Source organism: Haliotis rubra, unplaced genomic scaffold, assembly GCF_003918875.1.
Source record: "Haliotis rubra isolate DU_JTF1 unplaced genomic scaffold, ASM391887v1 Scf530, whole genome shotgun sequence".
Taxonomy (NCBI): Eukaryota; Metazoa; Mollusca; class Gastropoda; order Lepetellida; family Haliotidae; genus Haliotis; species Haliotis rubra.
In genome coordinates this window covers 524752-538800 of record NW_025767225.1, presented here as the reverse complement: position 1 = coordinate 538800, position 14049 = coordinate 524752, and the positions used below count along the sequence as shown (strand labels likewise).

General features: G+C 40.3%; 1 protein-coding gene across 1 annotated transcript in view; it reads right to left on the bottom strand.

Annotated features, from left to right (window-relative positions):
- LOC124253067 (rap guanine nucleotide exchange factor 1-like) overlaps window positions 1–14049 on the bottom strand; it is a 132072-nt gene that overhangs the window by 12140 nt on the left and 105883 nt on the right. The window contains 9 exon segments of the mRNA XM_046686794.1: window positions 620–788; window positions 7161–7190; window positions 9717–9792; window positions 10290–10382; window positions 10385–10490; window positions 11165–11307; window positions 11852–12105; window positions 13042–13243; window positions 13245–13872. Of these exon segments, the coding sequence (XP_046542750.1) occupies window positions 620–788; window positions 7161–7190; window positions 9717–9792; window positions 10290–10382; window positions 10385–10490; window positions 11165–11307; window positions 11852–12105; window positions 13042–13243; window positions 13245–13872 (1701 nt within the window).

Below are 14049 nucleotides of genomic sequence, written 5' to 3'. Positions count from 1 at the left end.
ATATAATGAATGTTATATCTATTCTATCTATTCGTAATGTTTCTTTTTTGTTGTACATAACTCTATAAGCACCAACATGTACATCTACTGCAGCAAATCCTACTTTCTCTATGGGACACAACTCTACACAGCAGTTAAGGGCGGTGGGGTAGCCTTGTGGTTAAAGCTCTTGCAGGTCACTGCGAAGATACAGGTTCAATTCCCTACATTTGTACAATGTGTGAAGCCCATTCCTGGTGTCCCCCGCCATGATATTGCTGGAATTTTCCTAAAAGTGGCAGTAAAACCAAGCTCACTCACTCACTCACTCTACACTGCCTTTGGACTGACTGACTGAGTTTGGTTTTACGCCGCTTTTAGCAATATTCCAGCAACATCACAGCGGGGGACACCAGAAATGGGCTTCACACATTCTGCCCATGTGGGGATTCGAACCCGGGTCTTCGGCGTGACGAGCCAACGCTTTAACCATTAGGCTACCCCACCGCCCCCACATTGCCTTTGGAAATTCATTAGACTTATAAACATTCAAGCAGAACCATCATACCCCGATTCAACTACCCTGTGCCATTTAGAAAAATCCTGCCATCACAGCTTCTTCCTTCATCTGTTTACCTACCCTAGTTCATCCACCACCCTAATGAGGAGAGAGAAGGCGTTCCGGGACAGTCTTTTTTTGTCCTTGACATGCTGGAACTTGTAGAATCGGTACAGCAATTTATCTATCAGCTCCTTGCAGACAATGAACGTCCGATAGGTTGTCAGGAATGCCTCCTGGTAGATGAACTCTGAAAACAGACATAATAATTCCAATTGAATTTAATGAGAAAACCAATTCCTGGCACGGTCCAGAACAGACCACCTGATTCCTGATTCAACAATTGGTATCTTCTTCAGTTAGTAAGTCACCAGCATCACTCGTTTCCAAGAAAATGCAAAGAGAAAAGAAATTTGTCACTTCTATACTTCAAATTCACTTTTGTAAATTTCTTCTGCACACATAAAGGTTCCTTTTAGTTCTGTCCCATTGCATAACTATATCAAATGCTACTGTTTCTTATATCTTATTTTATCTAATGCATCATTCCTAACAACTTGTCTTGTACTCTCATTCACTCTTGCTTGACAACGGTATAAGAATCCATACCGAAACGTGGCATCATATATAATAAAAGAAGTTGTTATCCATAAACAATTTTATTTTCTTAACTTGTCTTGTACTCTCATTCTCTAAGATTTCATCTCATGCAATACTTTCTCAGCAACTTGTCATGTACTCTCACACTCTATACAATTATATTTAATGCATTATTCCTAACAATTTGTGTTGTACTCTCAGCACTCTATACAATTATATTTAATGCATTATTCCTAACAACTTGTCTTGTACTCTCACACTCTATACAATTATATTTAATGCATTATTCCTAACAATTTGTGTTGTACTCTTATTCTCTATACAATTATATTTAATGCATTATTCCAAACAACTTGTGTTGTACTCTCAACACTCTACACAATTATATTTAATGCATTATTCATAACAACTTGTCTTGTACTCTCACACTCTATACAATTATATTTAATGCATTATTCCAAACAACTTGTCTTGTACTCTCACATTCTATATGAATTTTATTTAATGCATTATTCCAGAACAACTTGTCTTGTACTCTCAATCTCTATACAATTATATTTAATGCATTATTCCTAAAAACTATTCTTGTACTCTCAGGCATCTCTACAGTTTATATTTAATGCATTATTCCTAAAAACTTGTCTTGTATTCCTAGTCTCAGATCTATACAGTTATATTTAATGCATTATTCCTAACAATTTGTCTTCCTAGTCTCTCATCACTTCTATGATTTTTAATGCAATGTATTATTCCAGGCAACTTCCTATTCATAGTCTCATCACTCTCACAATTTAACCCAATGCAATATTCCAAACTTTCCTATTCCTAGTCTCAGATCACCTCTACAGTTTAATGCAATGTAATATTCCAAACTTTCCTATTCCTAGTCTCAGATCACCTCTACAGTTTAATGCAATGTAATATTCCAAACTTTCCTATTCCTAGTCTCAGATCACCTCTACAGTTTAATGCAATGTAATATTCCAAACTTTCCTATTCCTAGTCTCAGATCACCTCTACAGTTTAATGCAATGTAATATTCCAAATGAACAAGCCATAAACTCTCCGACCTTCTACCAGAATTTTGTCCAAAGCAATATTCCTAACATCTTGTCACTCTAAAATTATATCTTATGAAACTTAATTCTGTGCCACTTGTCATTCACTGTGAGGCCATCTCTGTAACTATATGTTATGCAATACTCCTACCAGCTACAATCATTCACTACAATCCACATTTCAACATATTGTTTAGTCCATAATTATAATTTCCAAGTTAAAATGTTTATTCTGATTTCCAAAAATGCTAAGCAGGTAGGGTGTTATAGTGTGTGTGTGTGATGCAGCGAAACAAGTATAGAGTTACCTCCCTTCAATTATAGACATGGATATGTTGTCATTCATTTAATCTGTTGTGTTTTGAAGTTTTTCTTGGTACATTTTCCACAAGTTTTTTTTTTATAGTATGAAAATAATTGATTTACATTCATTGCTTTTAACATTTACTTACTTCTAGTTAGTGGAATAAAAGAAACACTACATTTACGTTTTTGGAGCTGGCAGATAAATAACCTGATTTAAAAAGGTCTAGCCTGAAGGATAACATGTTTCATGTTCTTTATTGCATGACAACATTGTATAGGTGTTAACACACGTATGAGCTTTACCATGCTTGATAACTCTCTGTATCACGTGGATCACATTGAACAACAACGTCACACACAACACCAGTATCACACAGTCTACAGGCAGAAGATAGAAAAGAAAGAAGAAATATACAACATAGATCTGTCTGATTCCTGGAAATTGTCATAATTCACCCATCAGGATAATTAACGACAAATACCACAGTAAACACCCATCATTACTGATAAACAGCATGTCGGAATGCTGAAACTGACATTTGAATGTTTTTTCTCTTTGCATCCAGCATCAGCACAATATAATGTATCATGTAAGTATGGTTAAATTACCGATGATAGTGCCAACTGAAACCAAACCACTTCATTCTTTCTCAAAATGGTTACCGCTACAGCCATTTTGAAATCTAAATAGACAACTTAATTCTAGATATGTATCTAGGTTTTGAAAACATAGATATCTGAAGATAATACTCAGACATTAAATATTCTCTCCACTTCAATAACTGTGGTAACATTAGAGCAACTGCATCACATCAGTGGCTCCTGAGATGTTTGAGATTCCTAACATTCTGATCGATGTTCGTACTCTGTAGACCATCAGGCCTCAGATTCTTGTTCTCAGTGGCCTCCGGATGTGAGATTCCTGAACCAATCAGACTTCCTGTTCCCAGTAGCCCCCTGAGATTCCTGAACCCAGAAACCAACCAGACTTCTAGTTTTCAGTAGCCTCCTGAGATTCCTGAACCCAGAAACCAACCAGACTTCTAGTTTTCAGTAGCCCCTGAGATTCCTGAACCCAGAAACCAACCAGAATTCTTGTTTTCAGTAGCCCCCGAGAAACCGAGATTCCTGAACCCAGAAACCCAGAAACCAGACTTCTTGTTTTCAGTAGCCCCCTGAGATTCCTTTCTGAACCCAAGAATTCTTGTTTTCAACCAAACCAGACTTCTTGTTTTCAGTAGCCCCCTGAGATTCCTGAACCCAGAAACCAACCAGACTTCTTGTTTTCAGTAGCCCCTGAGATTCCTGAACCCAGAAACCAACCAGAATTCTTGTTTTCAGTAGCCTCCTGAGATTCCTGAACCCAGAAACCAACCAGACTTCTTGTTCTCAATAGCCCCTGAGATTCCTGAACCCAGAAACCAACCAGACTTCTTGTTCTCAATAGCCCCTGAGATTCCTGAACCCAGAAACCAACCAGACTTCTTGTTTTCAGTAGCCCCTGAGATTCCTGAACCCAGAAACCAACCAGACTTCTTGTTTTCAATAGCCCCTGAGATTCCTGAACCCAGAAACCAACCAGACTTCTTGTTCTCAATAGCCCCTGAGATTCCTGAACATAGAAACCAACCAGGATTCTTGTTTTCAGTAGCCCCTGAGATTCCTGAACCCAGAAACCAACCAGACTTCTTGTTTTCAGTAGCCCCTGAGATTCCTGAACCAAGAAACCAACCAGACTTCTTGTTTCAGTAGCTCCCTGAGATTCCTGAACCCAGAAACCAACCAGACTTCTTGTTTTCAATAGCCCCTGAGATTCCTGAACCCAGAAACCAACCAGACTTCTTGTTTTCAATAGCCCCTGAGATTCCTGAACCCAGAAACCAACCAGACTTCTTGTTTTCAGTAGCCCCTGAGATTCCTGAACCCAGAAACCAACCAGACTTCTTGTTTTCAGTAGCCTCCTGAGATTCCTGAACCCAGAAACCAACCAGACTTCTTGTTTTCAATAGCCCCTGAGATTCCTGAACCCAGAAACCAACCAGACTTCTTGTTCTCAATAGCCCCTGAGATTCCTGAACCAAGAAACCAACCAGACTTGTTTCAATAGCTCTCAATAGCCCCATGAGCCCCTGAGATTCCCTGAACCCAGAAAACCAACCAGACTTCTTGTTTTCAACCCTGAGATTCCTGAACCCCAGACTTCTTGTTTTCAGTAGCCCCTGAACATTCCTGAACCCCTGAGAACCAACCAGACTTCTTGTTCTCAATAGCCCCTGAGATTCCTGAACCCTGAAACCAACCAGACTTCTTGTTTTCAATAGCCCCTAGCCTGAACCCAGAAACCAACCAGACTTCCTGAACCCAGAAACCCACCAGACTTCTTGTTTTCAGTAGCCCCTGAGATTCCTGAACCAAGAAACCGACCAGACTTCTTGTTCCAGTAGCCCCTGAGAGATTCCTGAACCCAGAAACCAACCAGACTTCTTGTTTCCAGTAGCTCCTGAGATTCCTGAACCCAGACCTTCTGAGATTCCTGAACCTGAACGAAACCAACCAGACTTATTGTTTTCAATAGCCCCTGACCTGAGATTCCTGAACCCAGAAACCAACCAGACTTCTTGTTTTCAATAGCCCCTGAGATTCCTGAACCCAGAAACCAACCAGACTTCTTGTTCTCCAGTAGCCCCTGAGATTCCTGAACCCAGAAACCAACCAGACTTCTTGTTTCCAGTAGCCCCCTGAGATTCCTGAACCCAGAAACCAACCAGACTTCTTGTTTTCAGTAGCCCTCCTGAGATTCCTGAACCAAGAAACCGACCAGACCTCGTCAGTAGCCCCATGACGTAAGATTCCTGAACCCAGAAACCATGGAGACCTCTTGTTCTCAGTAGCCCCATGACGTAAGATTCCTGAACCCAGAAACCAACCAGACTTCTTGTTCCCAGTAGCCCCTGTGTGTATCCAGTAGCCCCTGACCCTGAGATTCCTGAACCCAGAAACCCCACCAGATGTGTGTTGTTCCAGTAGCCCCTGACCTGAGATTCCTGAACCCAGAAACCGACCAGATGTGTGTATCCAGTAGCCCCCTGACCTGAGATTCCTGAACCCAGAAACCGACCAGATGTGTGTATCCAGTAGCCCCCCGACCTGAGATTCCTGAACCCAGAAACCGACCAGATGTGTGTATCCAGTAGCCCCCTGACCTGAGATTCCTGAACCCAGAAACCGACCAGATGTGTGTATCCAGTAGCCAGCCAGAAGTAGCAACCCCATTCACCAACCAGATTTGTGCATCCAGTAGCCATCCAGATGTGAGATTCCATTCAACAGTAGCCCACCAAATATGTGAGAATGCAAGCATTAATTACCATTCTCATTCACAATGCACCCACCACCAGCTTGGCCAGTTCTCTATAATGCATGCTCTACATGTACATCAAGATCAGTTAACCTGAAGGCATCGATAGCGTGATGCCGTTCTCGCAGATAGTGGAGCCACACAACACATTTGGTGAGTGAGTTATAATTTGTCATCACATCAGCAGTATTCAAGCCAATTAGTGACAAAAGAGTGTGTTAAAGAAAACACTATTTCCCTTTAAGATCCATTTATGGGTATCAGGTCGTGATAGGTAGCAAAGAGTTTGCCGTGAAATATAAGCAATGTCTTCCTTAGCAGATGGATGAAAGAAAGGAAAATCAAAATCAGTGCTTTAGCAGTTTGTTAGTAAGCAACTGGAATAAAATACTGATAGAATTATTTTTGTCTCAAAAACACGTCTGACGTTATTTTACTCAACTGTTTGATATATTTTTAATGTTTGTACTTTTGTTTTAATGAGAGAGACAGGCAGAAAACACAGAAGATCTTGCAATACTTACATTCAGTTAAATAACAATACCTATTTCATGTGCACATAAGGTTTGGCAGGGTCAAGGTTAGGTTCAAGGTCATTGGGAAATGGTATGGGAATAATACCCATAATGCAATATATGTGTTACCAAACATTAGTAAGAGATTCCTTCATTACTTTACAGACACAATATCAAGAGAAAAACGAAAATGACACTAAAAGAAAATACACCAAAGTGAAAAACATACACTGAATGCGAAGCACCACGCAGGGGAAACGATGTTCATGTATATGATATCAGGTGGAACTGAACCACATCAGACATTCCAAAATGTCATGCTGTTATGTGAGAAATGAAATAGATCTCCACTACAACCACCAATACAATATGGCTAGATATACTGGAGAACGGTCCCACCCAAAGTCACAATCTCAACGATGGGTCCACGGGTCATATGAGAGATGACAACAATTTTCTGTATGTTGTCAAACCTCTGGTGTGCTCCGCTACTTTTCTCAACATTTACTCGATATCACTGTCACTAATTCCAAACAAAAACTTGTAAAAAAGAAAGGTTTTGGCATAAAAGAAGCAATAACTTTAAAAAATTGACAACATTCATATCTTCACGAAATCATGTTTTTAAGAAAAGAAAATAAGGATAAACAAGTGAGCAATTTCAGCAATGCAAACAAAATTGCAGCGTAAAAAAACTGTGAAATAACAGAGCACTCATCCCCATCAGCTTTGCTAGTTCGACTGAGGAGAGGGTTAAGGAAGGGACATAACTCTCTGTAGCTTACCTTCCTGGTTTACTAGATCTCCTTGTGAGCCTTGTGTGAAGAATGCAGAGAAATGATTGGTTCATGCAGCATGATCATGAGAGGGGACGGGATCAAACAATTGCATCATGGGTACACAAAAAGACACAAATATTTGTTAACTTTACAGTTTGTTTATAATTTAATTGTTTGATAAGATCCATCAAGGAAACAGATATCCAAACAGATGAAGTTTCACTTCCTCAATATCATGTTCAAATTCAAATAAGCCATTATCAAAAAGCACATAGAATTTTTAAAATAGTATGAATGTAACCTGAACAGAAATAATTTTCAAGTTATTAAATGTTAATGTGAAATATTTAAATATTCCAGTAAACAAGAATCAGTACCCATGATGCCAAGTTGCCAATACCCACAATCAGCCAGAAAAGTTAAATACATTTCCTTGGCATGTCAAAAAACAATTCTTTCATGTGTAAAAAGTTCACACCAAATCTTTAACAGTCAAAACATTCCCTGTAGGGCAGATCTATAGCCAAAGACATTACAAGGTTTTGGAGGGTGCCAATTACCAAGAGAGACTGGTTCTACTGTCAGAGATACATGTCTTCCTCAGAGATTTAGGGAGCAGTTCAGCTTAATTCCTTGTATAGGGTTTGGGGGGCAACTTCTTATCTAAGTAGATTTAGAGGTAATGTCAAGATAGCGGTGGGGGATAAAACCAGTATATTGCAATTAGAACTTCACAATACGAGATATTGTGGTACACTTTTCGTGAACCGGTTCACCCGATACGATTGGTAATTTTCGTGATGTAGTAAAAACTACTAATAACATTTGTATTTCCTTTATATTATTACACATCAATAGTTTTCAGAATGTTTATTGTTCATATAATTCCATTTGCCTGACTTTTAAACCATACAAATACAAAAATAGATTGGTACCGACACCGTTGTAAGGATAAACAAACCAAAATGGTGGACGCAGATGTTTTTCTCGAGTTCCAAACTTTAGAGTTTTCAGTTTGGAAACATTTTCAATTGATCTTTTGTACAATTACATCTGAGTCCCAACAGTGGCCAGTTGCATTGTTTCAAAAAAAAAGGAAACAGTAATTTCATTACCTTAACCCATGTGTTACACTTTCACAATATATTGCAATACATATTGCAGTACGCCAACACATATCACGATATATCGCAATACGAAAATTTGGGCAATCCCCAACCCTATGTCAAGTGACCACACCTGTAATTGTCCTATACTCCCAAATTGAATATTTACATTATAGGTATAAAATGGATTTGTACTGAAAGAGCAGTCAACTTGACATACACTAAACACAGTCTATTAGTTGTTAGTATCATTCAACTCGTCTTGAGTGAGTGAGTTAGCTAATATTTAACGTCACATCGGCAATATCGAAGCCATATCGTGACGACTCGTCTTGTGTAGTATATAATGAATGCACTAGAAATATAATAAACATCTTAGTAAAACTTAAGAAATACTTTATTTGTTTCATATGACCATAGTAGATAATGTGGCTGGTGTAGAATAAGGAACACAGCCTTCAAGTTGTGGGTGTTCTTTATTTGTTTTGAGCAGTATATTAATACACTAGAAATACTAGTCTCAGTAAAAGTTAATGACCTGATTTTTTTAACATGACCATAGTTGATAATCTGACATGGCTGGTGAATACTCTGAAACAGCCTTCACATTGTGGGTGTTCTCTACTTGTTTTGAGTGGTATATTTAACATCTTGACACATTAGAGGATGAGAACAATTTAAGAAGAAAGTTACTTTATTTTCGGGCTGGGTGGGTAGGATGGAATGTGCTTACACATGTCTCAAAACGTTTTATTTTCCTTCACTGAACTACTCCCTTACCATTTCTATAAAGATGACGCCAAGCAAGACATGTTTCAAACCAGTCTCTGTTGCGAGTCATAAACAGACAAAACATTTGTGGAGAGCAAATAAAAGGGGATCTACATATCATTCTCTACATTCAATATGGCTGATCAGAAACAGACTTCAGGTATAAGTAACATTTCTTAGTGAATTGTCAGTTGTGCAGTGTTGGCCTGTAGGCCCAGAGTAACAAATTCAACTCCTTTGAAATACAGTGAAATCATGTTAATCCTGGCTGTAAGATAACTAGTCTTAGGAGCATATTACTTTGGTATCTTGAATAAATTTTTTTTAAAATCTAAATAATTTCCGTGTGATGTGTGCCAACCTGACAAGATTTCACTGTACAAACAGGCCACCTACCAATGTGATGTATAAAAACATATTACATAATTCAATAAAGACAACTGTAAAACATATTCTGAGTATTTCCACAAGATCACAATGTTACCAATTCCAAAAGAATCATCAATATGAAATGATTTTCAACAGCCAAATACACATATAAACCAAACCAATACTTGTATCCAGAACCATATTTTGATGTCTGTTTTAACAAGATTATTTACTGGATGTGGCAATATCAGTTGCTTGTTTAACAGTCACCCAGTGTTATATACAGATACAAAACTAGTCATGAGGAAACATGTACCTGATTTTCCAGCAGCTGTTGCATGTACAACCAGGGCGTCTATAGATCCTCCCCGGATGTCGGGGCCATCTTCGCCCTGTCACACGGAATAACACAACTCTATAACTGTCGACTACTGTATATTGTCGTCTATCACACAACCCTGACTTTAAAACTACCCTAGATAACCTAAACAATTTTCTATACTTAGTATGTAGAAAATAGCATCTGCTTGTACAATCAGTGTCACTCTCTGTCAAACACCATTGCTCCTAAAATATTGCAATATGTATCGCAGTACAAGTACCTGAATAGTGAGTGAGTGAGTTTAGTTTTATGCTGCACTCATCAATATTCCAGCTATATGGCGGCGGTCTGTAAATAATCGAGTCTGGACCAGACAATCCAGTGAGCAACAGCATGAGCATTGATCTATGCAGTTGAAATATGATGCCATGTGTCAACCTGACCACCCGATCCTGTTAGTCGTCTCTTACGACAAACATGGGTTGCAGAAGACCAATTCTTACCCGGATCTTCACAGTTTGCCAATACACAAACTATGTGGGTGCTGAACACTGATCTACAACTCACCTGCTGTTTTCTGATGAGCTGATCCGACACATCCACATCATCAAGTGGGTTCAGTTCAGCAAAGTCAGAATCAGCATCTTTCTGAATCTCCGGCTTCTGGGGACAGGGGAGGGGTGGGGTAACTGGTTTGGGGCAGGTTTTGGGAGGGACGGGATAATGGTTTCACACACAGTGGCTGGGGCAGACTGGCTCTTGGGGTCCCTGTGGAAGAGAGACATTTGATTGGATTGGATAAGAGTGGTCAAATATCACACACCAATGTATATTACAGCCTCAGTGATTCTACACTACAACAGTTAGACAACCTGAAAACAAGGGGACCCTCGAGTTCTTGTTTCATTTCAAATGTATCAGGATGTACAGACTCTGCTAAGTTATTCAGCTTGCAAATATTCTGTTCACCAAGCTGTGACGCATGTTACTCATAGTGTGCAACTGGTCAGGTTCGAAAATCATTTCCTCATCATACTGGATATAGAATTGACCTGACCCCTGACTCCCAAGGTCTCCTGTCAAACCATCTCTAGACCAGATAATCCAGTGATTGATATTCTCATAAATGACTGACTGACAAGGTTTTACATGAGCAATATTCCTGTAAATCACGGCAACATCAGAAATGGGCTAGTACCATGAATCGAACCCGGTCTTCAGTGATTTAACCACTAGATATTCTCATCAATGATCCATACCTTCAGGGTATAATGACATGCTTATAAACCATAAACCAAGTCACTGAGGATGCCTGCCTGAAACATTCGGTCGACTCTTACGACCAGTGTAAGCTGCTTGGCTCCTTACCTACCCAGCTTAACCCTCGGTGCCTCACTAATGAACACAAAATGATTACAGCGCTGGAAGACATGAGTACTCACAGTTCTATTGCCGGCCGAGGTCCAGTGACCGCTGGTTCCAGCAGGCTGACGGTCTTCTCCCGAATGTCACCTGCACTGTTCGACATATCCGACTGACTTGATCCTGACCCCGTCGATGCCATACTCTGACGATTCATATTTTGCTGCACATATGTAAAGAGAAACCAGATCAATTTTTGTTGCCTCACATTCAAATACTGTATTTCTTGTACTAAGCACCTTGCTCCCAATAGAGACGAGATAAAGGCATTTTTCTGAAAATTTCAAACATAAAATTTCAATCTGACCATGACCTTAAACATGAGTGAGTTTAGTTTTACGCCACACTCAGCAATATTCCAGCCATATGGAGGCGGTCTGTAAATTATTGGGTCTGGACCAGACAATCCAGTGATCAACAGCATGAGCATCCATCTATGCAATTGGGAAACGATAACATGTGTCAACAAAGTCAGTGAGCCTGACCACCCGATCCTGTTAGTCGCCTCTTACGACAAGCATGGGTTGCTGAAGATCAATTCTAACCCGGATCTTCCGGTTCAAACACTGTGCTTTCAAAAGCAATGTGGTGGCAGTCAAACTGAATATTATATAGAGCTGCTTAATTAACTTTGATCAATGGGGACGAGTGGAAACTCTTCACAAAGAATGTAGAAACAGGTCTCCTTCCGTACCACTTCAACTTACCCGCTTCATTTTGATTGGAAGTGCTGGCAAGCCAGTGAATCTGTCTGGAGATCCGGAGCTGAAAGAAGTGTCCGAGCTGAAGTTGGAGATGTCTGAGATGACGCTGATGGTGTTGGAGCGTGGGTAAAGTGGCTGGAACAGCTCCATCTGGTGCTGGTGCCACTGAGCCTCGTAGAAGTTGATAGAGTGCCGTGAGATACACTCAAGGGAAGACGGTTGGGTATAAGACCCAAACGTCTGCATGTAGGCGTGTACTGAAACGGCAAAATCTGAATCTGTTAGGCAAATACCATCATGTATATTCTGTCCTGACAGTGATACATTTACTTGTTTGATAGATGAGAAAAATAAGACTCCTAACTTCCTGCATTGTAAATACTGACAGTATAATTTTCTTCTTCCTTTTCAACTAAGCCAAGATTATCCATACGTTTAGTTCAAACTATGATAAGATGATTGGGATGTTTTCTATTCAAATTTGTGAATTTTACAGTCACTTACTGTAAATTTGGAACCGAATATCAGCTTCACAGGAGGCCTAGTTGTTTGGCAAGTAATATTAAATTACCAACATTTAAATATTATTTTCTGGATGTATAGGTCCGTCTCCTATTCTCGCGGGTTTCCTATTCTCGCGGTAAATACGTTTTCTGCCGAAATCGCCGATGCGTGACACTTAGCGGTTGTTTACATCACCGACTGGTAACTAGGAAGTGGACCAAGTCGGTGAATAATCAAAATCTTGCAGTGTCACGAATATTGGGGAGTTTATACCAACTTGGACATATCATTACTTTTTCCCGCCCTTTCCGGCAGGATGACTCTTACATACACTCAATAACGCTAATTCCTCGTAATACCGCGAGAATAGGAGAAGCCTCATTTCGTCAATGGCGGATGGCATTGTTTATCACCGGGCTCACGAGTGGTGATTCACCTGATGGATATGGCAGCTGATAGATGTAGATGATAGAGGAGAAGGCCCTTCATTTAAAAACAACAAGCATTCATACGATAAGAATTGATTATGTTATTTTTTCAGCCGATATCCGTAAGTACCGCGAGAATAGGAAACGCCTTCCTAAGTTTTGTCATCATTGATCGAATCTGTTAACAGAAAATATAAAACAGTGGCCTTGTTATACAGTGAAAGGTGTAAGTGACAATGCTGGACTATTTTTGCCACTTACTATGCCTCTTCTTGGGTGGGAGAGGTGGAGGTTTCGGCAGACTCTCCGTACTTGAGTGACTTGTGGCAGACGAGAACGTCTCCGAACTTGAGTAAGTTTCTTGGGAACTCGTTCTGTCCGCACAGAACAGCAGAGCACTACTGGAGGCCGACTTCTGCGTCAGCACACTCATGAAAGACTGCGTGGACTGGGAGCTCTGTGATGACTGGGAGCTGCAAGTAGAGGAGGACGAGATCCGGGACTCCATAGTCCTGTTGAACACAGACCTGGAAGCGGAGGACATAGAGGACGCATTGCACACCTGTAGTGCGTCCGGGACGTGATCGTACGCACGTTGACATCAGTCTGTGGATACGCTGCTTGCTTGGAATAGGTGGAGGTTTGTCATCAATGCTGGAGGTTAACTGGTTAATTTTATAAGTCAGGGAATTTATTTCGTCAAACGTTGTATGTTGAGTTGTTGATGAACGCATTACACTCGAAGACGATGAATTGATTACTTGTCCTTCGGTTAATTTTGTTATACTATTGGTCCGACTTGACCTCTGGGCCGAGGCTATAAGGTCTTCTGTGGATTTGTTAAGTCCCGAGCCGACACTGCTTGATGGTGAGTGACTCATGGGAGACACGCTGTGTGGTGATTGGCTGAAAGGAGTTAGGATCTCGCCTGTGGGGCTGATAAGGATGCTGTTCTGTGGTGACTGTGTCGGGGTGAGGGATGTAGTGGAGGTGGTGCTGGACATGAGATCATACATGTTTCCTGACCGCCGTTTCTCCTTGTCAGGAAGTGGTGGCGGGAAATCGCCATCAGGTACATCTGCACCTAATATCCTGCAACAAAATGAAATACTGCTGATTAGATTTATGTTGACAGATGTTTTCAAAGTTTGATAATCAAACTTGATCATGGTCTCAGCTGGGTAACCTGAAAAGTTCAACACTGGTCAACAGAAATACTATCAGGTCCTGAATGAGGCAGTTAGCCAGGTTGTATGACACTTCAAACAG